At 41.3% G+C, this 24,584-nt stretch overlaps 1 protein-coding gene across 41 annotated transcripts in view; it reads left to right on the top strand.

Annotated features, from left to right (window-relative positions):
* The window catches only part of Cspp1 (centrosome and spindle pole associated protein 1), a 115,228-nt gene that overhangs the window by 66,790 nt on the left and 23,854 nt on the right, over positions 1–24,584 (top strand). For 30 of the 41 annotated variants that reach the window (XR_005504467.2, XR_010066406.1, XR_005504468.2 and 27 more), the window contains 4 exons: positions 120–198; positions 1,433–1,562; positions 15,422–15,569; positions 23,954–24,106. Coding sequence is in view for 37 of the 41 variants with exons in the window: in NM_001191864.2 (NP_001178793.2) it covers positions 120–198; positions 1,433–1,562; positions 15,422–15,569; positions 23,954–24,106 (510 nt within the window). In the remaining 4 variants the exon portion in view is untranslated. Of the gene's footprint in view, positions 1–119; positions 199–1,432; positions 1,563–15,421; positions 15,570–23,953; positions 24,107–24,584 lie in introns of those variants that run through there. The other 11 variants (XM_039110201.2, XM_039110200.2, XM_006237778.5 and 8 more) reach the window with 4 other exon arrangements.

Here is a 24,584-nt window from a genome sequence, read left to right as displayed (position 1 = left end):
TGCTAACTCTGTGCCCAGAAGAATATATTGGTGCTTGGACAAAGCTTTTTAGGGATAAAACGTTATTAATAGTAAGTAAATATTCTAAAATAAATGTCTTTTTTTCCTTCCCTGTTTAGATGGTTCAGGAATGATTGGAGGACATCCTGTCCCTCATGTCTCTGCCCCTGTCACTCACCAAGTAGCACCACCAGCTGTGTAAGTCTTTAGTTAGAATAAAGCGCTAATTATGCTTATTATCAGATCTTGTAGCCTAACTGCTTTAAAGAGCACCTGGTGTAGTATTTAGTGCATCTGTGATATTACATAACCATCTCCAGAGTGCTTTCTGTGAGTTCAGTAATGGGGCGGCTCTGCTTTCTGTTGTGACACGCACGGGCAGCCTCTGTTCTGTTGTCCGTCTGTGCTTCTGACTTCTGTGTTACCTCCCGAGGCTCCGACAGTATTTTCCATGACTGCTGCACTTAGCACGGGGTCCTTACTGCTTATGGTCCTTGTAACTCGTGTTAGGATTTTTTTCAAGGCTGAATAATGATGCATTGTGTGCCTGCACTGTCAGTTTGACTTTTTATTAGCCACGGGCAGACATTGGAGTTCTGCTGTCATTTTAGCTGTGAAGATGTTGCTAGAATCACTGTACCTTTCCAATGTCATGCTTTAGTGTAAGGTGATGTTTCATTGTACATTCATGCATGCATGGAGGGCAGTGGTCAACCTCAGGGATGGCTCCTCGGGATCTGCCTGCCTTGTTTTTGAGACAAGATTTCTCACTGGGACCTGGCACTCACCTGTTTGGCTAAGCTGGCTGGTCAGTGAGCCCCAGGAGTCTTTGGTCTCTGCCCCCCCTGCTGGTACCACAGCTATTCTCCAACCCTGATGGTCTTGTGTGTGCTGACTCATCCCTCATACTTACGTGGTGTCTTAATGTCTTTTCTTACTGCTGTGATACCATGGCAAAAGCATCTTAAGCTATGGGTGGTCTGAGTGCTGGCAGTCACACTTTATGTAACTCCCACTTAGTTAAAGATACAAATTGGGTAAATTTAAATTTCCATGGATTTTTAAAGTACAGTGTGAGGATGAGTCATCTGATTAAGGATTTCATCCTCTTTGCAGAAAACATGTTTTAAACCTTCTGTTTACTTTCTTTGTGCATGTGTGTGCATGTGCTCAAACGTGCCACAGCATGCAGGCCACAGTGTACATGTGAGGACAGATTACCCCTTGCAGGAGCTGCTTCTCAGTTGTTCCGAGTGGTCCCGGGCACGGCACAGCATTTGCTATATCTGTTAGCCCATCTTGCTGGATTTGTTTTTTAAAGATTTATTCTTTTAAAGATGGTTTTATATGCCAGGCAAAGAATTGGGTTTTTTTTTCCTAGAACTTTCTTGATCTTATAATAAATTGATTCATATTGTCTATTTGCTACTAGGAGTACTGTTGGACAGAACGAGCAGACAGTTCTTAGTGATCGACTCAGGAATTCAGGACTGGTCTTTGAGGATAAGCCAAAACCTTCCACACAGTCACTTAAATCTTACCAAGAAGCTTTGCAGGAGCAGGTATTGATTCATTCGTTTATTCGTTTATTTGATATTGACTTCAGGGGCACACAGTAGCAGGCGATATGGTAAGCTTTGAAGTGGGTATCCTGGAATTGCTACAGGCAACAGTGGGCTTGCCTGGGACAGTTATGCTGAGTATGTAGTCATTAATATGTGAGCTGCACATTAGGCATTCCTGGTATATTTAGGGAGCTTTATTTTATTTTTGTATTTCCCTGTGTCTTCTAAGAACTTGCTTATTTATTTGGTGTGTGTCTGTGTGTGTGCATGTGTGTTTCCTTCTACCATATCTTTTGGGGGATAAAGTTCAGGTATTCAGGATTGGTAGCAGGTTCTTTGACCTTCTGATCCATCTTGCTGGCCCTAGAGAACTCTTTAGTGAGCTGTTGATCAGTTCAATTCAGGTAGGAGGTGTTGAGGCTCTGAACCATATGAGGAGAAAGGGAGGCTACTGGCAGACAGTTTTGATCTTTGATGCCCAGGGTAAGAGGGTGAGAAGGAGCAGAGCTTAAACATGATCTGTAGTGCCCAAATGTAAGGTGAGGCCACAATCTAGTAGGCCACAGCTCTACCTTAGTAGAGTGCTTACAAGAAGCATATTGGCATCGATGGCCTATGTTGGTTAAGGAAAACTTACTTCAGACTTTGTAATACCATTTTGGGGAGAGATTCAAGGTATGGGTCTATATCTAAATTGAGGACTTTCCTGGGGGATTCTATTTAGATTTCTTTGTGCACTATGGGTTTTGTTGTTTTGTTTTCTTGAGGTAGGGTTCCATCTGGATCAGGCTACTGTTGAACTCATTATGTGGTGAAGAAAGGATTACCTTTAAATTCTAGTCATCCTGTCTGCTTCCTGAGGGCTGGACGGGTGCACACCAGAGTGCTCTGTTTCATGTGGTGCAGACGATTGATTGAGGACTTTCTAGCTCCACATTCCTAGCCCCTTAGAAATTTTGTATGACTGTGTTTATTTTCAATTGTGTGTGTGTTTGTCTTTGCACACGAGTGCTGTGGCCGTGAGGAGTTAGACCCCCTTGGAGCTGGACTTGTAGACAGTTGTGAGCTGCTCACCTTAGAAAATACCTTTCTTCAACTTTTACATGGGAAACATCCAGAAAGAATTACTACCATTTTTTATGAATGTGAAGGTTATACAGTAGAAAGATTGGATTTTGAAAATCAAAACTTGGTTTTTAGTAAGAATGTTTAAATGTCTCCAATAAATTTCCCAACTCAAGAAGTCATTTTTTCCCTGTAGTGCTGGCCCAGCACTCTCCTGCTGAGTCATATATTTGGTCGTACAATTCTTACTTTATATACATAATGGGTGAACAACATTGCTGTGGATGGGCTGGAGAGGTGGCTCATGGGTATTTGTTACTTTTGCAGAGGACCCAAAATAATCTTTTGGGTGTGTTCTTGAATTTGATGTTTAAGTATTTTATTAAGGTCTGTCTGTCTGTCTTTCTTTCTTTCCTTCTTTCTTTCTTTCTTTCTTTCCTTCTTTCTTTCTTTCTTTCTTTCTTTCTTTCTTTCTTTCTTTCTTTCTTTCATCTATCTTAGTCACTGTTTTATTGCAATAAAGAGACACCATAACCAATGCAACTCTCATCATATTAATTGGGGGATTGCTTACAGTTTCAGAGAGTTAGTCTGTGATCATCCATAGAAAGGGCTTGGTGGGAGCGTGGCAGCCTCATGGTGCTGGAGCAGTAGCTGAGAGCTATGCCCTGATCTGCAGGTTTGGGGGAGGGAGAAAGAAAACGAGAGAGAGAGAGAGAGAGAGAGAGAGAGAGAGAGAGAGAGAGAGAGAGAGAACACACACTGGGCCTGGCATGGGCATTGGAAACCTCAAAGCCAGTGACACACTTTCTGTAACAAGGCCACACCGCCTAGTCCTCAAATAGTTCTTCTCTCTGGTGACTGAGAATTCAAATATATGAACCTAGGGGAGCCAGTCTTCAAATCACACAGAAGCCATGTTCATCAGAGAGGTTGGTGTGTGTGTGTGTGTGTGAGTGGCCTGGAACTCACTTCGTAGACCAGGCTGGCCAACTGACCATGCTCACTAGAGGTCCATCTGCCTTCTGAGTGATCTGGGATGCAGATTTTACATTGTGTCCTTAAGAGTCTCTGAGTTTCCTCAGCAACTTTTGTAATGTTTCCTCTGATTTTGAAAATTCAGACCTCCCTTCCTCCTTTCTTCTCAACCTTCTCCCTCCCTCCCCATCTCTTTCCTCTTTCAGTGTAGCCTAAAGGTTTGCTGGTCTTGTCAATCTTGTCGAAACACCAACTTTTCATTCCATTCATTCTTTTGTTTGGTTTTTTTCTCTGATAATTTTACCCCTGACTTAGATTCTCTTTTTTTGTCTATTCTTTTGGGTGTTGTTTGTTCTTGTTTTTCAAGGTCTCCAAGTGTATCTCTAAGTTATTGATGAGCTCTTTGCAGTCATCTGATGTAGGCACTTCATGCCATATACTTTCCTTGTAGCACTGCCTTCATTATGTCCATAGATTTTGGTATGTTGTGCTTTTACTTTCATTAATTCTAGAAAATTAAAAATTTTCCTTCTTAATTCTCTTTGTTCCTGTCTTCACTCAGTAGGATGTTATTTAACTTACACAAGAGTGTAATTTTCCATTCCGATTGTAGGCGTTCAGTTTTATTCTTTCATGCTTGATAAAACGCAGCACGTTACATCTGTGTCTCTAAATTTGGTGAGACAGACTTTGTGTTGTAATATGTGGTCAATTTGGGGAGAGTTCCATGGCTACAGGAATGCATCTTCAGTGACTGGGTGGAGTGTTCTGCTAGAAGCGCCTGTTAGAACTGTGAATGTACGGCGTCTGGGCTCCAGAGCTTCTGTCTGTGCTCTAGATGACTTTATTTTTTATTGAAAGTAGAATATTGAAGTTACCCACTGTCAGGATGTTGTGTTCAGTCTGTGATTTTTAGATCTAGCAATGTTTCTTTTATGAACTTAGATGCCCTTGATCTTAGTATTTAGAATTGTAATATCCTCTTGGTGAGTTTTTCCTTACTGAATGTGAAATGTCCTTCTCTCGCTTCTTCTAAGTTTGGTTTGGAACTTATTATTTTGTTAGATATTAGACTAACTAAACCTGCTTGTTTCTTTGTCCATATATTTGAAAGAATACATTTTTCTATACTTTGATCAGAAATGGTGTCTATGGTTGATGGTGAGGTGTATTCTTATAATAAGCAAAATGATCAATCCAGTTTTCTAATCTCGTCTGTTGTCTGTGTCTTTTTGTTGGGAGATTGAGACATTTATTGTTGGGAGCTTTCGAGGGGTTATTTTTGATGACCGTTAAGACTGTTTTGTTGTGTTGTTTTCTTAGACTTCTTATGGTCAGCTGTACTGGGATTATTTAGTCTCTCTACTCTCTCGGGTGTGTTTAATTATCTCTCCAGACTGAACTATTCCTTCTAGTATCCTCTGTAGAGCTGATGTTGTGGGCATAGATTCTTTAAATCTTGAAATGTTTTTTCCTTCTATTATGAGTGACAGTTTTGCTGCATATAGTAGTCTGGGTTGGCACCTGTAGACTTTCACTACTTTCTATCCAGGGCCTTCTTGATTTCAAACTTTTCATTGAAATTTCAAATGTTATTCTGATAGGCCTGCCACTATATACAACTTGGACTTTTGTAATTTCCAATATCCTTTCTTTGTTCCTGAGGAATCTTTATGACTCTCATGCCTTGATTTGTAAAATTTTCTTCTATGATTTTGTGGAATAGGTTTATTCTCCTATACCTATGGTTTGTATGCTTGTTCTTTTTAAAGCATTCAGTATGCTCTGTTTTGCGGTAAATCTCCAACCTAAATAAGCCCATGCAAGGAAAATACAACTCAATTAATATGAATACAAGCTGCTTCTGATTGGTCAGATCTAACACTACACTTCTCTATTCCCAGCTAAGAGGTTCCTTATAACTTGTGGTTTCTCCAGGCCACGTGTTTCTGCTTCATTTTTCTTCCACCTCTTCCTCTTCACTCTTCCTTTCTCTCCTTCATCTCCTCATTCCTCTTCTCCTCTCCCCAAAACTTTTTTGCTCCACTTCTCTTCCACTGCCCAATCACCAGCTCTAGCCTTTATTTTACAAGTTAAAATGGAGAAGGTTCACATGATCTGAGTACACGATTTATTCCTCATCCCAGGCAGTCCCTCTTGGGAAAGTGGAATTAGCATCAAAATACAAACAGCACAAGGGCAATCTACAACATTTCCCTCCTTTTGTCCAATTAAAATGCTCTTCCTCTGTAATATAAATTAAGTATAACTTTACCATTCTAAAATTTATAAAATATAAGATACGCTTAACACCCAGTCCATCAATTTTGTTGATTAAATAAATCACCCTGCTATCTATCATAACTTAAAAGACTCAATAATTCTACACCTGACTTACGTCCTGGTTTTAGATTGTATGCCATCTGAAAACCATTCTGTCAAATCCTCTTTCTCAGTGCTAAACAGCTTGGGTTGGGTATGATACTACAACCAGTCTTCAACTCTGTCAGAAATCCAAGAATGACTAATATTACCTGAAAACATGAGAAGCACAAAACATAGCTTTCAAAACTTAGCAAATTTGTAGAGACTGCTGGTCACCTGACGGTCCCTCATTCTTCAAAACCTTGGCACATCAGTCTTCAGCCTTCTGGCCAACGATCATCTGACAGACCTTTGTAATGTAGAATTTAGAAGGACTAATTACCCTGTCGTGGCAGAGATTATTAGTAGTCTATTCTGCATGTGTCTTTTTTTCTGGACAGTATTTTGTCTGCAGATGAATTGGGGCAATTCTTGCCTAAGTGGCTGTCTCACCACAACTAGAACAGCTATTGATGCTCAATTTCCTCTTTGAATTCAAGAAAGGGGAGCTGTCAGGAGCAGACTTGTCTCTAGTCAAATGATCTTTAATAAAGAAATGGCCATAAACATCCTATTCTGTGGACCTCGGATGCTGTGAAGAGGCAGAAGTTCTAAACTGTTAAGCCTTGACTACTTTTGGCCATTTTTAATTGAAGTATCTCAAAAACACCCTTTTAATAACTCAGAACCATGAGTTTGCTATCTGGCCCTTAACTCTTATTGCTTAATCATCTAAAATCAGTTTATAATAGTAGTTATAGAAGGACTGGGTCTAAACCTTGTATTCTTTTTTTTTTTTTAATTTCTTATTAGAAATATGTCTTTACTTAAATTTCAAACGTTATTCCCCTTCCCAGTTTCCTGTCCACAAGCCCCTATTCCCTCCTCTCCCCCTCCCCCATACGGGTATTCCCCCCATCCATCTGCCTTACTGCCCTCCCCCATATTCCTCTGCACTGGGGGTCTAACCTTGGCAGGACCAAGGGCTTCCCCTTCCACTGGTGCCCCAAAAGGGCTATTCTCTGCTACATATGCAGTTGGAGCCCTGGGTCAGTCCATGTATAGTCTTTCGGTAGTGGTTTAGTCCCTGGAAGCTCTGGTTAGTTGGAATTGTTGTTCTTATCGGGTTGCAAGCTCCTTCAACTCTTTCAATACGTCCTCTAATTCCCCCCAAGAGGATCCTGTTCTCAGTACAGTGGTTTGCTGCTAGCATTGACCTCTATATTGGACATGCTCTGGATGTGTCTCTCAGGACAGATCTATATCCGGTCCCTTTCAGCATGCATTTTCTAGCTTCATCAATCTTATCTACTTTTGGTGGCTCTGTGTGTGTGTGTGTGTGTGTGTGTGTGTGTGTGTGTGTGTGTGTGTGTACATATACATACATACATACATATATCTATATCTATATCTATATCTATATCTATATCTATATCTATATCTATATCTATCTATCTATCTATCTATATATGCCCCTTGTGGGTCAGGCTCTGAATGGCCATTCCTTGAGTTGCTGCTCTAAACTTTGCTTCCATATCCCCTCCTATGGATATTTTCCCCCTTTTAAGAAGGAGTGGAAGCATCCACATTTTGGTCATCCTTCTTCTTGAGCTTCCTATGGTCTGTGGATTGCATCTTGGGTAATTTGAGCTTTTTGGCTAATATCCATTTATCAATGAGTACATACCAAGTGTGTTTTTCTGTGATTGAGTTACCTGACTCAGGATGACATTTTCTAGTTCATTCCATTTGCCTCTGAATTTCATGAAGTCATTGTTTTTGATAGCTGAGTAATACTCCATTGTGTAGATGTACCACATTTTCTGTATCCATTCCTCTGTTGAAGGGCATCTGGGTTTTTTCCAGCTTCTGGATATTATAAATAAGGCTGCTATGAACATAGTGGAGCATGTGTCTTTGTTGGATGTTGGAGCATCTTTTGGGTATATGCCCAGGAGAGGTATAGCTGGATCCTCAGGTAGTGGAATGTCCAATTTTCTGAGGAACCTCCAGACTGATTTCCAGAGTGGTTGTACCAGTCTGCAATCCCACCAACAGTGGAGGAGTGTTCCTCTTTCTCCACATCCTCGCCAGCATCTGCTGTCACCTGAGTTTTTGATCTTAGCCATTCTAACTGGTGTGAGGTGGAATCTCAGGGTTGTTTTGATTTGCATTTCCCTTATGACTAAAGATGTTGAACATTTCTTTAGGTGTTTCTCAGCCATTCGGCATTCCAGAGCTGTGAATTCTTTGTTTAGCTCTGAACCCCATTTTTTAATAGGGTTATTTGTTTCCCTGCGGTCTAACTTCTTGAGTTCTTTGTATATTTTGGATATAAGGCCTCTATCTGTTGTAGGATTGGTAAAGATCTTTCCCCAATCTGTTGGTTGCCGTTTTGTCCTAACCACAGTGTCCTTTGCCTTACAGAAGCTTTGCAGTTTTATGAGATCCCATTTGTCGAATCTTGATCTTAGAGCATAGCCATTGGTGTTTTGTTCAGGAAATTTTCCCCAGTGTCCATGTGTTCGAGACTCTTCCCCACTTTTTCTTCTATTAGTTTGAGTGTATCTGGTTTTATGTGGAGGTCCTTGATCCACTTGGACTTAAGCTTTGCACAGGGTGATAAGAATGGATCGATCTGCATTCTTCTACATGCTGACCTCCAGTTGAACCAGCACCATTTGCTGAAAATGCTATCTTTTTTCCAATGAATGGTTTTAGCTCCTTTATCAATGGTCAAGTGACTATAGGTGTGGGGGTTCATTTCTGGGTCTTCAATTCTATTCCACTGATCTATCTGTCTGTCTCTGTACCAATACTATACAGTTTTGTTTTGTTTTTGTTTTTTTTTTAAATCACTATTGCTCTGTAATACTGCTTGAAGTCAGGGATGGTGATTCCCCCAGAAGTTCTTTTATTGTTGAGTATAGTTTTTGCTATTCTGGGTTTTTTGTTATTCCAAATGAATTTGCAAATTGCTCTTTCTATCTCTATAAAGAATTGAGTAGGAATTTTGAAGGGGATTCCATTGAATCTGTAGATTGCTTTTGGCAAAATGGCTATCTTTACTATATTAATCCTGCCAATCCATGAGTATGGAAGATCTTTCCATCTTCTGAGGTCTTTCTCAGTTTCTTTCTTCAGAGACTTGAAGTTCTTGTCATACAGATCTTTCACTTGGTTGGTTAAAGTCACAGCAAGATTTTTTTAATATTATTTGGGACTATTGTGAAGGGTGTCATTTCCTTCTTCTCCTGTTTATCCTTTGAGTAGAGGAAGGCTACTGATTTGTTTGAGTTAATTTTATACCTCGACACTTTGCTGAAGTTGTTTATCAGGTTAAGTAGTTCTCTGGTGGAACTTTTGGGGTCACTTAAGTATACTATCATATCATCCGCAAATAGTGATAATTTGATTTCTTCCCTTCCAATTTGTATCCCTTTGACCTCCTTTCCCTGTCTGATTGCTCTGGCTAGGACTTCGAGTACTGTTGTGGTTTGCCCAGAAGTTATCTGTATTTTGATGCTAATTCCACTGCCGCAAGGATAGCTGCCTAGTCAGGTACTCAGAACTCAGGTGACTTCACCAGAAAGACTTCCCCATTGAATTTGTAAAGTACAGGTGAGGGGCAGGCATAGGATAGAAGGAGGAGAAGGAAGGATGGGTGGGAGAGAAGTTTGAAGGAAGAGGAGGAGACTAGAGGAAAAAGGAGAGACAGGAAGAGGAGGAGAGGGTGAGAAGCCATGGCAGGTGACGTTAAGATTCTGCTCTGTGTATTTACAGGTTGTTATTAATGTTCCTAAGGGCTGGATTGTACCGGGCTTTGTATGTTTAAGTGGGCAATTATCTTATCAATTGGGTCAAAGATTATCGTGTTGTGTGTTCTTTTATGTGAGGGTTTGAGTGTAGGAAAGTGTGTGGTGGCAAGAGACACTGGGCCTGTGATGAGTTGGGATCTGTTTCCGCCAAGATACCTAGCAGATATCTTGGGGCACCGAGATGCCAGAACTAGCCGGGGAAAAGACAACCTTACTTTTTTATTTTTATATTTTTACAACAACAGAGTACTATATAGAATAAGTAGGAAGAGAGTGGGCAGCCTTGTCTAGTTCTTGATTTTAGTGGGATTGCTTCTAGTTTCTCTCCATTTAGTTTGATGTTAGCTACTGGTTTGCTGTATATTGCTTTTACTATGTTTGGGTATGGGCCTTGAATTCCTGATCTTTCCAGGACTTTTATCATGAAGGGGTGTTGAATTCTGTCAAATGCTTTCTTAGCATCTAATGAAATGATCATGTTGTTCTTATCTTTGAGTTTGTTTATATAATGGATTACATTGATGGATTTTTGTATATCAAACCATCCCTGTATCCCTGGGATGAAGCCTACTTGATCATGATGGATGATCATTTTGATGTGTTTTCGGATTCGGTTTGCCAGAATTTTATTGAGTATTTTTGCGTCGATATTCATCAGGGAAATCGGTCTGAAGGTCTCTTTGTTTGTTGGGTCTTTGTGTGGTTTCGGTATAAGAGTAATTGTGGCTTCATAGAAAGAATTCGGTAGCGCTCCATCTGTTTCAATTTTGTGGAATAATTTGGACAGTATTGGTATGAGGTCTTCTATGAAGGTCTGATAGAATTCTCCACTGAACCCATTTGGACCTGGGCTCTTTTTGGTTGGGAGACTTTTAATGACTGCTTCTATTTCTTTAGGAGTAATGGGGTTGTGTAGATGGTTTATTTGTTCCTGGTTTAACTTTGGTACCTGGCATCTGTCTAGAAAATTGTCCATTTCCTCCAGAACTTTTCAGATTTGTTGAATATAGGCTTTTGTAGTAGGATCCGATGATTTTCTAAATTTCTTCAGATTCTGTTGTTATGTCTCCCTTTTAATTTCTGATTTTCTTAATTTGGATACCCTCTCTGTGCCCTCTCGTTACTATGGGTAAGGGCTTAATCTATCTTGTTGATTTTCTCAAAGAACCATCTCCTGGTTTTGTTGATTCTTTGTATAGTCCTTTTTGTTTCTACTTGGTTGATTTCAGCTCTGAGTTTGCTTATTTCCTGCCTTCTACTCCTCCTGGGTGTATTTGTTTCTTTTTGTTCTAGAGCTTTTAGGTGTGCTGTCAAGCTGCTGACATATGCTCTCTCCTGTTTCTTCCTGCAGGCACTTAGAGCTATGAGTTTTCCTCTTAGCACAGCTTTCATTGTGTCCCATAAGTTTGGGAATGTTGAATCTTCTTTTTCATTAAATTCTAAGATGTCTTTAATTTCTTTCTTTCTTTGTTCCTTGACCGAGTTTCATTGAATAGAGCATTGTTCAAGTTCCATGTTTATGTGGGCTTTCTGTCCTTATTGTTGTTATTAAAGACCAGCCTTAGTGCGTGGTTATCTGATAGGATGCATGGGATTATTTTTATCTTCCTGTATCTGTTGAGACTTGTTTTGTGACCGATTATATGGTCAATTTTGGAGAAGGTACCATGAGGTGCTGAGAAGAAGGTGTATCCTTTTGTTTTAGGTGGAATGTTCTATAAATGTCTGGTAAATCCATTTGGTTCATAACTTCTATTAGTTTCTCTCCATCTTTGTTTAATTTCTGTTTCCATGATCTGTCCAGTGATGAGAGTAAGGTGTTGAAATCTCCTATTATTATCGTGTGAGGTGCAATGCGTGCTTTGATCTTTATTAAGGTTTCTTTTATGAATGTAGGTGCTGTTGCATTTGGAGCATAGATATTTAGGATTGAGAGTTCATCTTGGTGGATTTTTCCTTTGATGAGTATGAAGTGTCCTTCCTTATCTTTTTTAATGACTTTTGGTTGAAAGTCTATTTCATTTGATATTAGAACGGCAAATCCAGCTTGTTTCTTTGGGCCCTTTGCTTGGAAAGTTGTTTTCCAGCCATTTACTCTGAGGTAGTGTCTGTCATTGTCTCTGAGGTGTGTTTCCTGCATGGAGCAAAATACTCGGTCCTCTTTACGTATCTAGTCTGTTAGTCTATGTCTTTTTATTGGGGAATTGAGTCCGTTGATGTTGAGAGATATTAAGGAATAATGTTTGTTCCTTCCTGTTATTTTCGTTGTTAGAGGTGGAATTATGTTTGTCTCTCTTTTGCTTTCATTGCAAGGAAATTATATTCTTGCTTTCTGTATGGTGTATTTTCTCTCCTTGTGTTGGAGTTTTCCATCTATTGTCCTTTGTAGGCCTGGATTTGTAGAAAGACATTTTGTAAATTTGGTTTTGTCATGGAATATCTTGATTTCTTTATCTATGTTAATTGAAAGTTTTACTGTATACAGTAACTTGGGCTGGCATTTGTGTTCTCTTAGGGTCTGTATGACATTTGTTCAAGATCTTCTGGCTTTCACAGTCTCTGGTGAGAAGTCTGGTGTAATTCTTATAGGTCTTCCTTTATATGTTACTTGACCTTTTTCCCTTACTGCTTTTAATATTCTTTCTTTGTTTTGTGCATTTGCTGGTTTAACTATTATGTGACTTGAGGAATTTCTCTTCTGGCCAATCTTCTTGGAGTTCTATAGGCTTCTTGTATGTTTATGGGCATCTCTTTCTTTAGGTTGGGAAATTTTGTTCTATAATTTTGTTGAATATATTTCCTGGCCCTTTAAGTTGGAAGTCTTCACTTTCTTTTATATCTATTATCCTTAGGTTTGATCTTTTCATTGTGTCCTGGATTTCCTGAGTGTTTTGAACTAGGAGCTTTTTGCGTTTTACATTATCTTTGACAGTTGTGTCATTGTTTTCTATGGTATCTTTTGTCCCTGAGATTCTTCTATCTCTTGTGTTTTGTTGATGATGGCTTGTATCTATAGCTCCTTGTCTCTTCCTTTGGTTTCCTATATCCAGGGTTGTCTCCCTTTGTGCTTTCTTTATTGTTTCTATTTCCATTTTCAATTCCTTCACCTGTTTGGTTGTATTTTTTTGTAATTCTTTCAGGGATTTTTGTGTTTCCTCTCTAAGGGCTTCTACTTGTTTACTTGTGTTTTCCTGCATTTCTCTAAGGGAATTCTTTATGTCTTTTTAAAGTCCTCCATCATTATCCAAAAATGTGATTTTTTAAATCTAAATCTTGCTTTTCTGGTGTGTTTGGATTTCCAGTATTTTCTTTGGTGGGAGAACTGGGCTCTAATGGTGCCAAGTAGTCTTGTTTTCTGTTGCTTAGTTTCCTGTGTTTGCCTCTAGCCATTGGGTTGTCTCTGGTGTTTGCTTGTCTTGCTGTTTCTGAAAGTGACTTGACCCTGCTGTAGGCCTTTGTGTCAGCACTCCTGTAGAAATGTTTTCCTGTTTTCTTTCAGCCTTTCCTGAGAACTTGAGTTCTCTGATTTCAGGTGTGTTGGTGCTTCTGGAGACACTGTTCCAGCTCTAGCCCGAGCAGGAATCAACGGTTCCTGGGTCTCATTGCTTGTGTAGGTCCTTGCACAGTTGGCACTATGCGATTCTCTCTTGGGTCTGGACTGTGGGCAGAGGGTAGTCTCCTCTGACATCTCCAGAGTATCCACACTTTTGCCGGTCCAGCTCCCTTGGCATTTGGGTGCAGGGAGCTGTTTGGCCAGTTCAGTTTGGTCCTGCATGCAGACCAGAACTGCGGGTTCCAGCGGCTGTCTTTTCCTATATCCCTCTATCCAGAGGCACTGTGCAGTTTCCCTTGGACCAGGGATGTGGGCCGAGGTGTGCAGAGGTGGCAGTCTCTCCTACGGCCTCACGATGTCTGGCCTTGTATTCTTAAATGTGTTGTATAGGCACAGTGCCTATATGAGAGTAAGAATATTAATTTCAATTTTATATCAATAAGAAATTCATACCCAAAACAACCTTAAATTTGTATCAGATAGTTTCTGTACCAATGTAAGAGATTATAATTTTAACTTTGTATCAAGTATAAGAATTTCTAGCACTGTAAGAGATAGCTATATAATATTTTAAGAGTTAATTTGCTAACCTATCCTATTTGTCTATTTCTGTAACTTCTATGATATTACTATATCTTTCTCTTCCACTCCCTTTCCCTTTACCTAAGAAGGAAGAGTAGAAAAGAGGAAAGGAAAGGTAGAAATCCCTGAGTTCAAGCTCTAGTTTCCTTTTGTACAAGGCTACATTGTATGTATGCCTTAGGCGACAACACATTTGTGATTCTTAAAATAACCAGAACCTCCTACTGTAAGGTATGGAAGTGGGAGGACAGTCTTTTTTTGACTGCTCCCAGCTGAATTGGGGCAAAGAATTCCCTTCTGGGGGCCCAGAGGGAAGTAAGAAGCTTGTCTTGGTCGAAGGGAATCAGAGAAGTCATTTGCCTTCCAGTCATTCTGTGCTTCACTCCTAGTCCCAGGCTGTCTGTTTTGGGGAAGCAGAATTAGCATCAAAATACAAACAGCCCCAGGGCTATCTATAGACAATAGTTGTGTTTCTATTTGTTTGTTTTTATTGTTTTGTTTTCTAGAGGAAGCATTTATTTACCCTGTGTTTGTGTTCTGATAGTCTTCCCCTTGATCCAGTCTGTAGGTGAGGTTTGCTCTGGCTCTTTGTTGGACATGATGGGTTTTTCTTTTCCTCAGATTCTATCTCTATATTAAGTTGTATATTCACATTATTTCACTGTTTTATGCAGAGCTCACTTGTGCTCTGCAGTCCTCATCGTGTTTGCTCAGTAGCCCAGAGCCCCTCAAACACACTTAGAGCTGCTGTCTTGAAATCACATCCTGTTCATCAGCCATGTTGCTTCTGTAGAGGACTACAGTGGAGGGCTAGTTATGGGCGGAGCCTGCTGTCTGTGTTGTACACTTTGGCAAGAGGAATGGTGCTTTATTTGCAGTCTGGGGGCCACCCTATTGATTCGCAAATGTAGGTTTCAGAAGTATTCTTGCCCTAGGGAAGGATCCGTGCAACTCCTTAGCTTTGGAATACATTTCTGTAGGCTTAGGAGATCCTTGCTAGGTGTGGAGGCAGAGCTCTCTGGATTCTACAGTTTGCTCTTAGGTGGCAGGGCTTCAGTCACAGTGGGTGTGAGCAGTGCTCTGTGGGGTCTCCAGGCTGGGTTGTCTTTTGGGGTTGGGAACTTGGCCCAGGCTGGCCCGAGCCCTTGGATACAGTGGAGTGTCTGACTGACAGAAGGGATGGCTGACAGGCAGGCTGGTCTTCAGACTAGGTCTGGGAGTGTTCTCTGCTTGGGGTTCTGGGACTGGGTGGGGGATTTCTGGGGCTGGGTGGGGGATTTCTAGGGTTGGGTGAGGGGTTCTATTTGAATTACAGGTCAGGCTCTTGCATTCACAGATCAACATCCTAATTTGTGACTCTTAACTTTATAGTGAAGAAGTATACTTAAAAGATATATGTCTATTCTGACTAGAAAAACTAAGTGGTAGTATTGCTAGTGTCTTGTCTCACCTCCTATAAGTCAATATTTACTTTAAGCATATCTTATGTTGTTAAGATTCGGGAAAGAGAAGCAAGAAAGAAGAAAGAACGTTTAGAAAAAGAAGAATATGAAGCTAAACTAGAAGCTGAAATGAGGATTTACAACCCCTGGGGGAAGGGCGGAGGAGGTGCCCCTCTCCGAGACGCCAAAGGAAATCTGATAAGTATGATGTCCCTGAGCTTGCTCTTAAGTGTGTTATTTCCAACATTTTAACAGTGCGAGTGGGAATGAGACTGTATGAGAAGGGTTTGTTTTCTGACTTAATGAAAAGATGCTGCTCTGATTATGAATATAATTCTTGTTAGAAAGCCTTTCTTCTGCAAAGTAGTACACTTCCCATCCCTCTGATGACAGTCCCCAGGCTGCAGGGAACAATTCATGTTAGCAGGTGTTCATCCAGGCTAGGACTTTGTGTATAGTCTTACTTATTTTTAACTGAAAGTAATGAAACATATATTAGAAGTTTATTTTAGACTAATAAAATTTTCAAATGAAATGTGGAATAATTGTGGAAGGGGTCAGCTTTTAATTCATATGCAGAGTGTCCTTGTTCAGTACATGGCTTCTTTTGTGCTGGGGGTGGGGTGGGAGCTGTCTTCATTTCAGAAACTCTGGCAGGTAGTGGAGTTATAATCCTTCAGTAACGTGCTTTTCTTTATCCTGCTATTTGCTTGGTGTGGTGGCACAGTCCTTTAGTCTAGGAGGCAGAGATAGGCGCATTGCTATGCACCAGAGATAGCCTGGTCTACATAGTATGTTCCAAGGCAGCCAGAGTTAAACCCACAGAACCATTTTTTTTTAAATGCCTGATGTAGCAATCATACAAAAACTACTTCATACCTTTGTTACCTGCATTAGAATAGCTGTGGCTAGCTGTAGCCGACCTGAGTAAGAAGTGGAGTAAGGGCAGTGCGGCGGGACTTAGCTATGAGTGACGCGAGAGTAAAGAGAGAACATTAAATGCCATTGGTGTCAGGTGGTGGGGGCGGAGGACACAGAGTCCTTACTTTTGTCCTTTGTCATGTGTATTTCAAGATGAATGTGAGTCACTTAGTAAAGCAAGTCTTCTTCCCTTCAAGTCGTTGTCCCTTCTTGGATCTGCGAGCTCTCCTAGGTTTAGAAGGCAAGATTCTGGTTGCTGTTCCCTAATAGACGTGATTACTCAGAAGCTGCAGAGGTGGGCATTTGTGAAAATAGCTTCATTTACTTATCTATGATACTGTAGTCATCAGCTAATAGAAAGTTCGTGTCAGCCTATCTCAGAGGCTTGTGGTGAAAGATCCCACGCAGAGAGACCCTTACTCAAGTCTTGGGAAATCGCGGACCCCAGACACAGAGAGACCATTTTGGATGTAATAAGCAAAGGCAAGGTTTATTATGGAGACCTGTTACAGAGATCTCCAGGCCGACACATATCCCACGCAGGAGACAGAGGTGTCGACCGGAGAGGCTGGGAGAAAGAGTATTTAAAGGCAGAGGCTATGAGCCCAGGGGATGGGGGATGTCAAAGGGTAAGGCACCACAAGTTACAGGATTGTTTTATGGCTCCAGGAGATAAGGGGACACCAGAAGGTTTTATGGCCCCCTGGTTCCTGGAACAGAGCTACTAAATCAGGAGAAGGGTAGGGTCTTCAGGTCCTCATTATTTTCAAAAGTTTGTCAAAATTGATGAAGCATCTGTATTTGAAACACCTCTGGTTAGGCTTGGGCTGTCAGGTTTCCTGAAGTGCTCTCTGCAGGACACAATGGCTGAAAAGCACAGGTAGGGGCTTATCAGGGTCTGGAGGACATCTGGTTAAAGTATGACTCTGAGTAAGCTGGGGGGATGTCTTTGGATGGTTTATGGGTCAGTCCTCGATAGCCTGAGCTGGTTTTTGCATTCCTTTTCTTTATCTTTATGGCCTGCTACTCCTGGCGGCAGGGCTTAGCCCTGAGTTTGTGGCTTTTGGGACTTACTCTTTTAATTTTATATTTTTAAACCTTAAATTCGTATAATTTTCCTTTCAGTGGCAGTATGAGTTTCCTGCCCATGTCTGTTACATTCTCATTTTGGTCGTTTCTTCTCCGAGAGGAGATGTCTTCCCTGGTGCCTCTGCTCCATTTCCGTACCCTTCCTCCTTGGCTTATCAACATGGTCCAGGTACAGTGAGGATTCTGTTGTGTGCCTAGAACATCTCTGCCTTCATTCTGCAATTCCAGCTGCTCCTAAGAGCTCATAGCATAATTGCTCAGGGCTAATGAAGTTTGGGTTTCCTCTTCGTGCCTGGGAGGAGGCCTGGGACTGATGAGTGTACAGCTCTTTGCAGCTTAAGGAAATAAGAGTCGAGTTGTCAGAAATACTCTAACTCCCTACACGAGGCCCTGAGTGTCCAGGACTTTGATAGAACCTTTTAAAAGGCCTTAAGCATATCCTTCTGGGATACATCTGTAGTGAAGTGTGGATTTCTGAATTGTAAGATACTAATTTGGAATCGTGTATCTGGGGGGAAATGAAGAGACATTGCCTCTGAGGTTTCCATTTTTTAGTATAATGTTCAGTTTGATTACCTCATGTCCTGGTGAGACGGAGAAAGTGTATCAAGGACAGTGGAACACCTTTTAAATACCATCTTCAAAGTAACCCGTCAGTGCTTAAAGAGTATGAGGTTTTGTATGTGTGCATTATGTCCTAGAGATGGGGAAACATGACTGCTTAAACTGCACTGAGATGTTTAGGGAAGTGCACAGAGATGATGGTGGCCCACCATGTGTGCTTATAGCTAAGTATAATCCTGTGTTTGCTCATGGGCTCCGGCTTCACTCCCTTTACTTAGCCTCCTGATGGAGAACAACTACTGAACGAGAGATGAGTCTTCACCTCTCACTTTCTTACATCTTTTTAAGGGAGAATAACTTAATGAAGTAAGGCAAAACAAAATGTTTTAAAGTAAACAACTGTCTTAATTGTACCATAAAAAATTCAGTTCTTTATTCATTATTAGGACTTTGTATTTAAAGTTAGAAAATGCTGTAAAATGTTTGCGTAGGTGATGGATAAGCTACTTTATCCAGTGTATGTGTGGGGGTGGGGATGGGGGTGGGGGACTAGTTAGCAGTACAAAGGAATGAATTGTTGATGCTCATAATTTGGAAGAGTCAGAAGTTCTGGTAGGTAAAAGGTCCATTCTGACAGTTACTTTTGTATATTTCCATTATATCACATTCAAAATAACAAATAAACAAAATAACCTTTCGGAGGTTGTAGGCTGAGATAGAGACGGATCTGTTTTGGTGGTGGAGCGTTGCAGAATTTAAGTGATTATGGTGGTGTTACTGGAGACTCTATGTATTAAAATTTTAACAACTGTACAGCAGTGGTCCTCAACCTTCATAACACTGTGACCCTTTCATACAGGGCTTCATGGTGTAGTGACCCCTCATGGTCACCTCATGGTGTAGTGCTACTTCATAATTATAATTTTGCTACTGTTACAAATCGTAATGTAAATATCCGGGAGGCAGGACATCTGATATGACTCCCAAAGTGGTCAAGACCCACAGGTTGAGAACTGCTGCTATACACCAGAAGAAATATGTGGGTAGAAGGAAAGTTAAACCCATAAAATTAAAGTTTGACCACTTAAAAATGACTGGCAATCTCTCATAGGCCTGGTGAGAAGTCTGGCTAAACAGTCTTTCATATACATTTGAGCAAGTGTCATAGTTAATGCACCAGCTTTACCCTAGATTTTTATTTGTTTTTATATATGTCTATTGAGGAAAACTTACATTTAATAAAGTTACTTTTTAAAAATTAGCCATTGCTAAGATCATTTCTAGCACACCCAATTGGTAGCTCTTACTCCAAAAGGACAGTTCCCTCTGTCCCCTTACGGACAGCCCTCTTACAGCCCTCACCCCCTGTGAGCTTGTGATCTGCCTCCTGGGTGCCAGTGTTGCCCTTTAATTTGTAATGTGCCTTCAGCATAATAGTTGTGAGGTTCTTTTTTTTCCTGCTGCTGAATGGCATTGCGTTGTTTGAGGTACCACCATTGTGAGTCTGTTTACAGTTGATAGACACTTGAATTATTTCCAGTTTAATGTCATTAAGAGTAGAATCGCTGTTAACCTATGGTTTTCAACCTATGTGTCCTGAACCCTTTGGAGAGTTCTAAGACCATCAGAAAACACAGATATTTACATTACAACTCACAACAGTAGCAAAATTACTTTATGAAGCAGCAATGAAAATAATTTCATGGTCAGGATCACCACAAGATGAGGAACTGTATAAGAGTTGCAGCATTAGGAAGAGAACCACTGATCAGAGCATCCATGTATGGGCCTCTTTATGAATGTGTGCTTTTCTTTCTCTTGGGTAAAGGCGTGAGAGTTGGGTCAGTTGGCTCCATAGTGTTTGTTGGCTTGTTTGTTGGTGGTTTTAACTTGGTTAGTTAGTTTCATTCTCCCCAGAAAAGCACATTTCTCGTTGCTCTGAATGCTCATTGGCACTCGACTGTATAGGTGAAGCTTTAGCGGCAATTGGAATATGTAATATGCAGCTATTTCAGTTTTATAAGACCTTTATTGTGCAGTAACTAAGACACAGAAGCGTTAGAGATACAGCAGTGTTCCCTTCACCACTGACCTTTATTTATTTAGCATGGCACGGGCTTAACAGTGAGAAAGAAGGTCAGTATTGTATGGTTGATGGAATTGGATAGTGTCTGGGTCTTGACATTTCTCCCCACTGTCTGTCTTCTTCCTATTTCAGACGCTGTAATGCTTTCAGTTGCCTCTCTTGTCCATTGGATTTTATTTATTATTGTTGTACCTTTGTGCTTGATGTGTAAGTGTGTCATCCAGATGTCAGACATCTTTGGGAGGTCAGCCCTCTCCTGCTGTCGTGGTATCTGATAGGGAGTCCAGTTCCGGTGGAAGGCTTGTGTAGCACTTGCTTTCACCTGCTGACCCTCTTATAGGCTTGCCGTGTGTTTAACCTGAAGTCCTTGTAGTTGCCTATGTAAGTCTGTGTGTGCACAAGCCTTTATGCATGTTCTGTTCCACTCAGGACAGCCGTCCAAAATGCACAAGTCAATGGATTTTATTATTCAGAGTTTTACCAAACCGCAGTCTGTTTTAGAACACACTGAGCTACCTTGGTACGACAATGAAATACCAGTTAGCACTACATGTCTGACTTCATTGTTATATCATACATTTTACTAATTCTGTAGGAAGTGTTAAAATTTAGATGCTGGAGTCTTTTTTTTCTTCTTTTTTCTTTTGTTTTTTGAGACATGGCTTCCCTGTGTGGTTCTGGATGATCTTGAATTATAGTGCACTGTGCCAGCCTCTCCAGTGCTGGAATCATGGGTGTAGGTCATGACCCCTCCTTGGCCTTCCAACTCTGTGTTTTGTTTTCTATTTTCAAAACTGCTTTGGCAGTCCAGCTTCTTACTTTACTATTAGTCAGTTTTACTCCCCAAAATGGTGTAATTCTCTTTAGAATTGTACTGGCCTCACAGGTAACTTTGGTATGGGCAACATCTTAGCATTACTGAACCTTCTGATGCACTCGTGTATACTTTCTATCCACTAGTGCTTTTGGTTAAGTATTTTATACTTTTGTAAATCATGTTCTGTACATATTTTGCCAATTGTATAACTAAATTTTTCATGTTCTGATGCTATTACGATGACATTTTGACAGTTGTCTTTTTCCTGGGTATCGTGTGTGTGTGTTCAGCATGCTCCCGTGTGTCGATGAGCAGTTGTTATTGGGAGTTTTCCATATTTACTCCACATTGTCACTGAGTCAGGGTCTCCCAGTGTGGCTAGTAGAGGTAGCCAGCTCTCTCCAGAGCCTTTTGTTTCTACAACTTGTGAGTGCTAAAACTGCAGCCAGGTCCCACTGCCTACCCAGCATTTTCCTGTGTTCCAAGGTCTGAGCTCGAGGCCCCCCAGCTGCTGCCTGCTTGGCAAGTGCCATAGTCCCTGAGCCACCTGCCCAGCCCTTTTCCCTTTCAGTGGCATGTTTGTGTGAAGAGCGAGTGTGGGTGTGATATTTACAAACGTGTATATTGTGTGCCTGGATTCTATGGAACTCCCTCCTCCTCAGCCTCCTTGCCTGCCTGAGGTCGGGTGTGCGTGCGTGCGTGCGTGCGTGCGTGTATGCGTGCGTGCTTACAGACATGGGTCAGAGGACAGTTGTGGGAGTTGATTTCTTGTTACAGTGTCGGTCCTGGGTATTGAACTGATGCTTTACTTGCTTCCCCCATTTCTATTGTCTACTTTTTAAAAAAGATGTGTGTGTGAGTGAGTGAGTGTGTGGTGAGTGAGTGAGTGAGTCTGTGTGTGTGTGTGAGTGTGTGTTAGTGTGTGAGTGTGTGTATGTGTGTGTGAGTCTGTGTTAGTGTGTGTGAGTGAGTGTGTGTGTGTGAGTGTGTGTATGTGTGTGTGTGAGTGTGTGTGTGTTAGTGTGTGTGAGTGTGTGAATGAGTGTGTGTGTGTGTGTGTGTGTGTGTGTGTGTGTGTGTGTATGTGTGTGTGTGTATCTCATCCATGCCCATGGGGGTTAGAAGGGGGCTTGAAACTGAAGGTACAGGTGCTTGTGAGCTGCCACTTTGGGTACTAGGATCCAAACTAGATCGGATGTTCTGATAGAGTGGTCCAAGTTTTTAGCTTCTCAGTCATCTCCCCGTCTCCTCCCTTTCTCTCTTTCTCTTCTCTCTCCCTCCCTCCTTCCCCCTGCCCTCCTCTCTCTCTTCCCCCTTCCTTGTCTGTCTTGTCTTGTCTTGTCTTTCTTGTCTTTCAGTCAGCCAACAATCTGGCTGTCTGAACTCACTAATGTAGACCAGGCTGGCCTCAAACTCACAGAGATCCACCTGCCTCTGCCTCCCAAGTACTGGGTTAAAAGGAATGCACCACCACATCTGGCCTTCCTCTCTTCTTCTTTAGATGTGTGTATGTAAGAGAGTATGTGGGCATGCACATGTCATGGTGCACATGCAGAGGTCAGAGAATAACTCTTGTCTACCTTTCTGAGGTGGATTTACTGTGTAGCTAGCTATGCAAATACCAGGATAGCTGGCTTCCACAGGCTTCTGAACTTCCTGGCAATTTTCCTGTATTTTGCTGTAGGAGAGCTAGGATGACAGATAGGAGCCACCACCGCAGCCACATCTGTTTCTTTATGGGTGTGTTCTAGCAATTAGACTCAGGTTGTCAGGCCTGCGTGACAGTCACCTTTTTAACCAATAGACACATCTTGTTGGCCCCCTTTTCTAATTACTATTCTTTCGTACTGATGTTTATCTTTGGAGCTCATCCATTTTCTAAGCTCAAGAAGTCCTAAGAATAAGATGCTGTAAACTGTCATAAATGGAGCTTTGTTTTCCTTTGTGTGCTCACATGTCGTCTGTATGGTGTCTTAAACTTGCCACACATTCAAACTACATCCTTGAGTGTAATGACTTCCTGATAAGGAGGAGTCAGATCTGTTTTTCTGTGCACTGATGTTTGCCTGCGTGAATGTCTGTGCAGTGGTGCCAGATGCTTTGGAATTGGCGTTACTGACAGTTGTGAGTTGCCATGTGGGTGCTGGGAATTGAACTTGGCTCTTCTGACAGAGCAGCGAGTGGTCTTAACCTCTGAGCCATCTCTCCAGCCACTGTTTATGCACTTTTAAAATTTGGATTCTTTATAGGTGTGTCTCTGAGACTAGTGGTTCGACCCAGTTTTCACATGCTAGACAAATACTCTGCCAGCCGAGCTAGGTATTAGATATTGAATAGACACAGCAAGTCTATTGCTAGGTAATAAACTCTTCCAACGGTAGTGTTTTAAAATAAGAACTGCACACTGCCTACTGGCTCGTTAGTGAGTTTTGAGTGGTTTTCCTGGTCGTTTGTGTCTGATGCTTTAGTCCCCCATGGCTTCCATAAACAGCTCAGGCGGCTTCAGTCTTATCTTCAGATCTCTCCATAGCATCCCCTTCAGTGACATTGTGATGGGCTTTCCCCTTAGTGAGTCCAGTGACCAGAGAAAAAGTAGCTCACATCTTCTGTGAATCAGCCCCAGAAGTCTTGGATCAGCCCCTGTAGTGTCCCACGTTGACATGCGTTGACAAGGAGACTATAGTAAGGAAGAGACTTGCGTTCCACATTTTGAGGAAGACTTGCTAAAGACTTTCTGGATCATTTTAACACTTCATATAAACATGCTTTTTTGTTAGTTATTTTTAGGAGAGCTGATGGTTTGGGATTAATTTTACTCTGACTTGAGTTTCACTGTTCTATACGATTCTGATTTCTGAATGGACAGGGGTTATTTATGTCAATATGGCCTTGATTGAATGTCAGCGATTTCTGTGTCCTTAATGTATGTCCTAGTTTTGGGTTGATCTTGCAGTCTCTCTGTAGTTCTTAGTGATGGCTTCAGAGTTGCAGCCACCATCCAGCCGTCGCAGGCCTTGTCTTGTTTTTCCTGCGGATTTAAAAATGTATCGTTTAAGAGTAATTATGGAAATGTGTTTATTGAAGTAAATGGGTTATTCTTTCCTCTCAGCTGACTTGAATAGGATGCACAGACAGAATATAGACGCCTACCATAACCCAGACGCAAGAGCGTATGAAGATAAAAGGGCTGTTGTGTCTATAGACCAAAATTTAGCCACTTCAAATGCTGAGAACCTAGAAGATTCTGCAAGTAAAAACTCAGGTTTTTAATCACATTCTATATTTAAAAAAACTAATCTCTAATGCTGTTCAGTAACGTTTTATTTCTGTTCCTTGATAACATTCTTACTGAGACTTTGGTTACATTAGGAAGTGTACTGTATTTTCTTGAGAGGCTGCTTCCAACATGGCGGGTTTCCTCCCACTCTGTAGGTTCCAACATGGCGGGTTTCCTCCCACTCTAGTTTGCTCTGCACGTGTAGCTGCTGTCAGCACTTTTCTTTTGATTCTTGAGAGGCTTTTCTTTGCACATATACACAGCACTGACTGCATCAGCAAGAAAGTATTTGGTCTGGTATCATAAATTATACAAGAAATCAATTTTTGTTTAAGTGATCACTTGCCCTCCACATTGTACAGAAAAAGAATACCTAGACATTTCGTGTCAGGTCACATCTGTATGGGGGAGTGAAGCTGACGTCCATTAGCAGGTCCTTAAAGTTGCTGTGAGCTGACGTTAC

Source organism: Rattus norvegicus, chromosome 5 (genome assembly GCF_036323735.1).
Source record: "Rattus norvegicus strain BN/NHsdMcwi chromosome 5, GRCr8, whole genome shotgun sequence".
NCBI classification, from domain to species: Eukaryota; Metazoa; Chordata; class Mammalia; order Rodentia; family Muridae; genus Rattus; species Rattus norvegicus.
The sequence above is the reverse complement of the archived record's forward strand: the minus strand, read 5'-3'. Positions and strand labels throughout refer to the sequence as shown.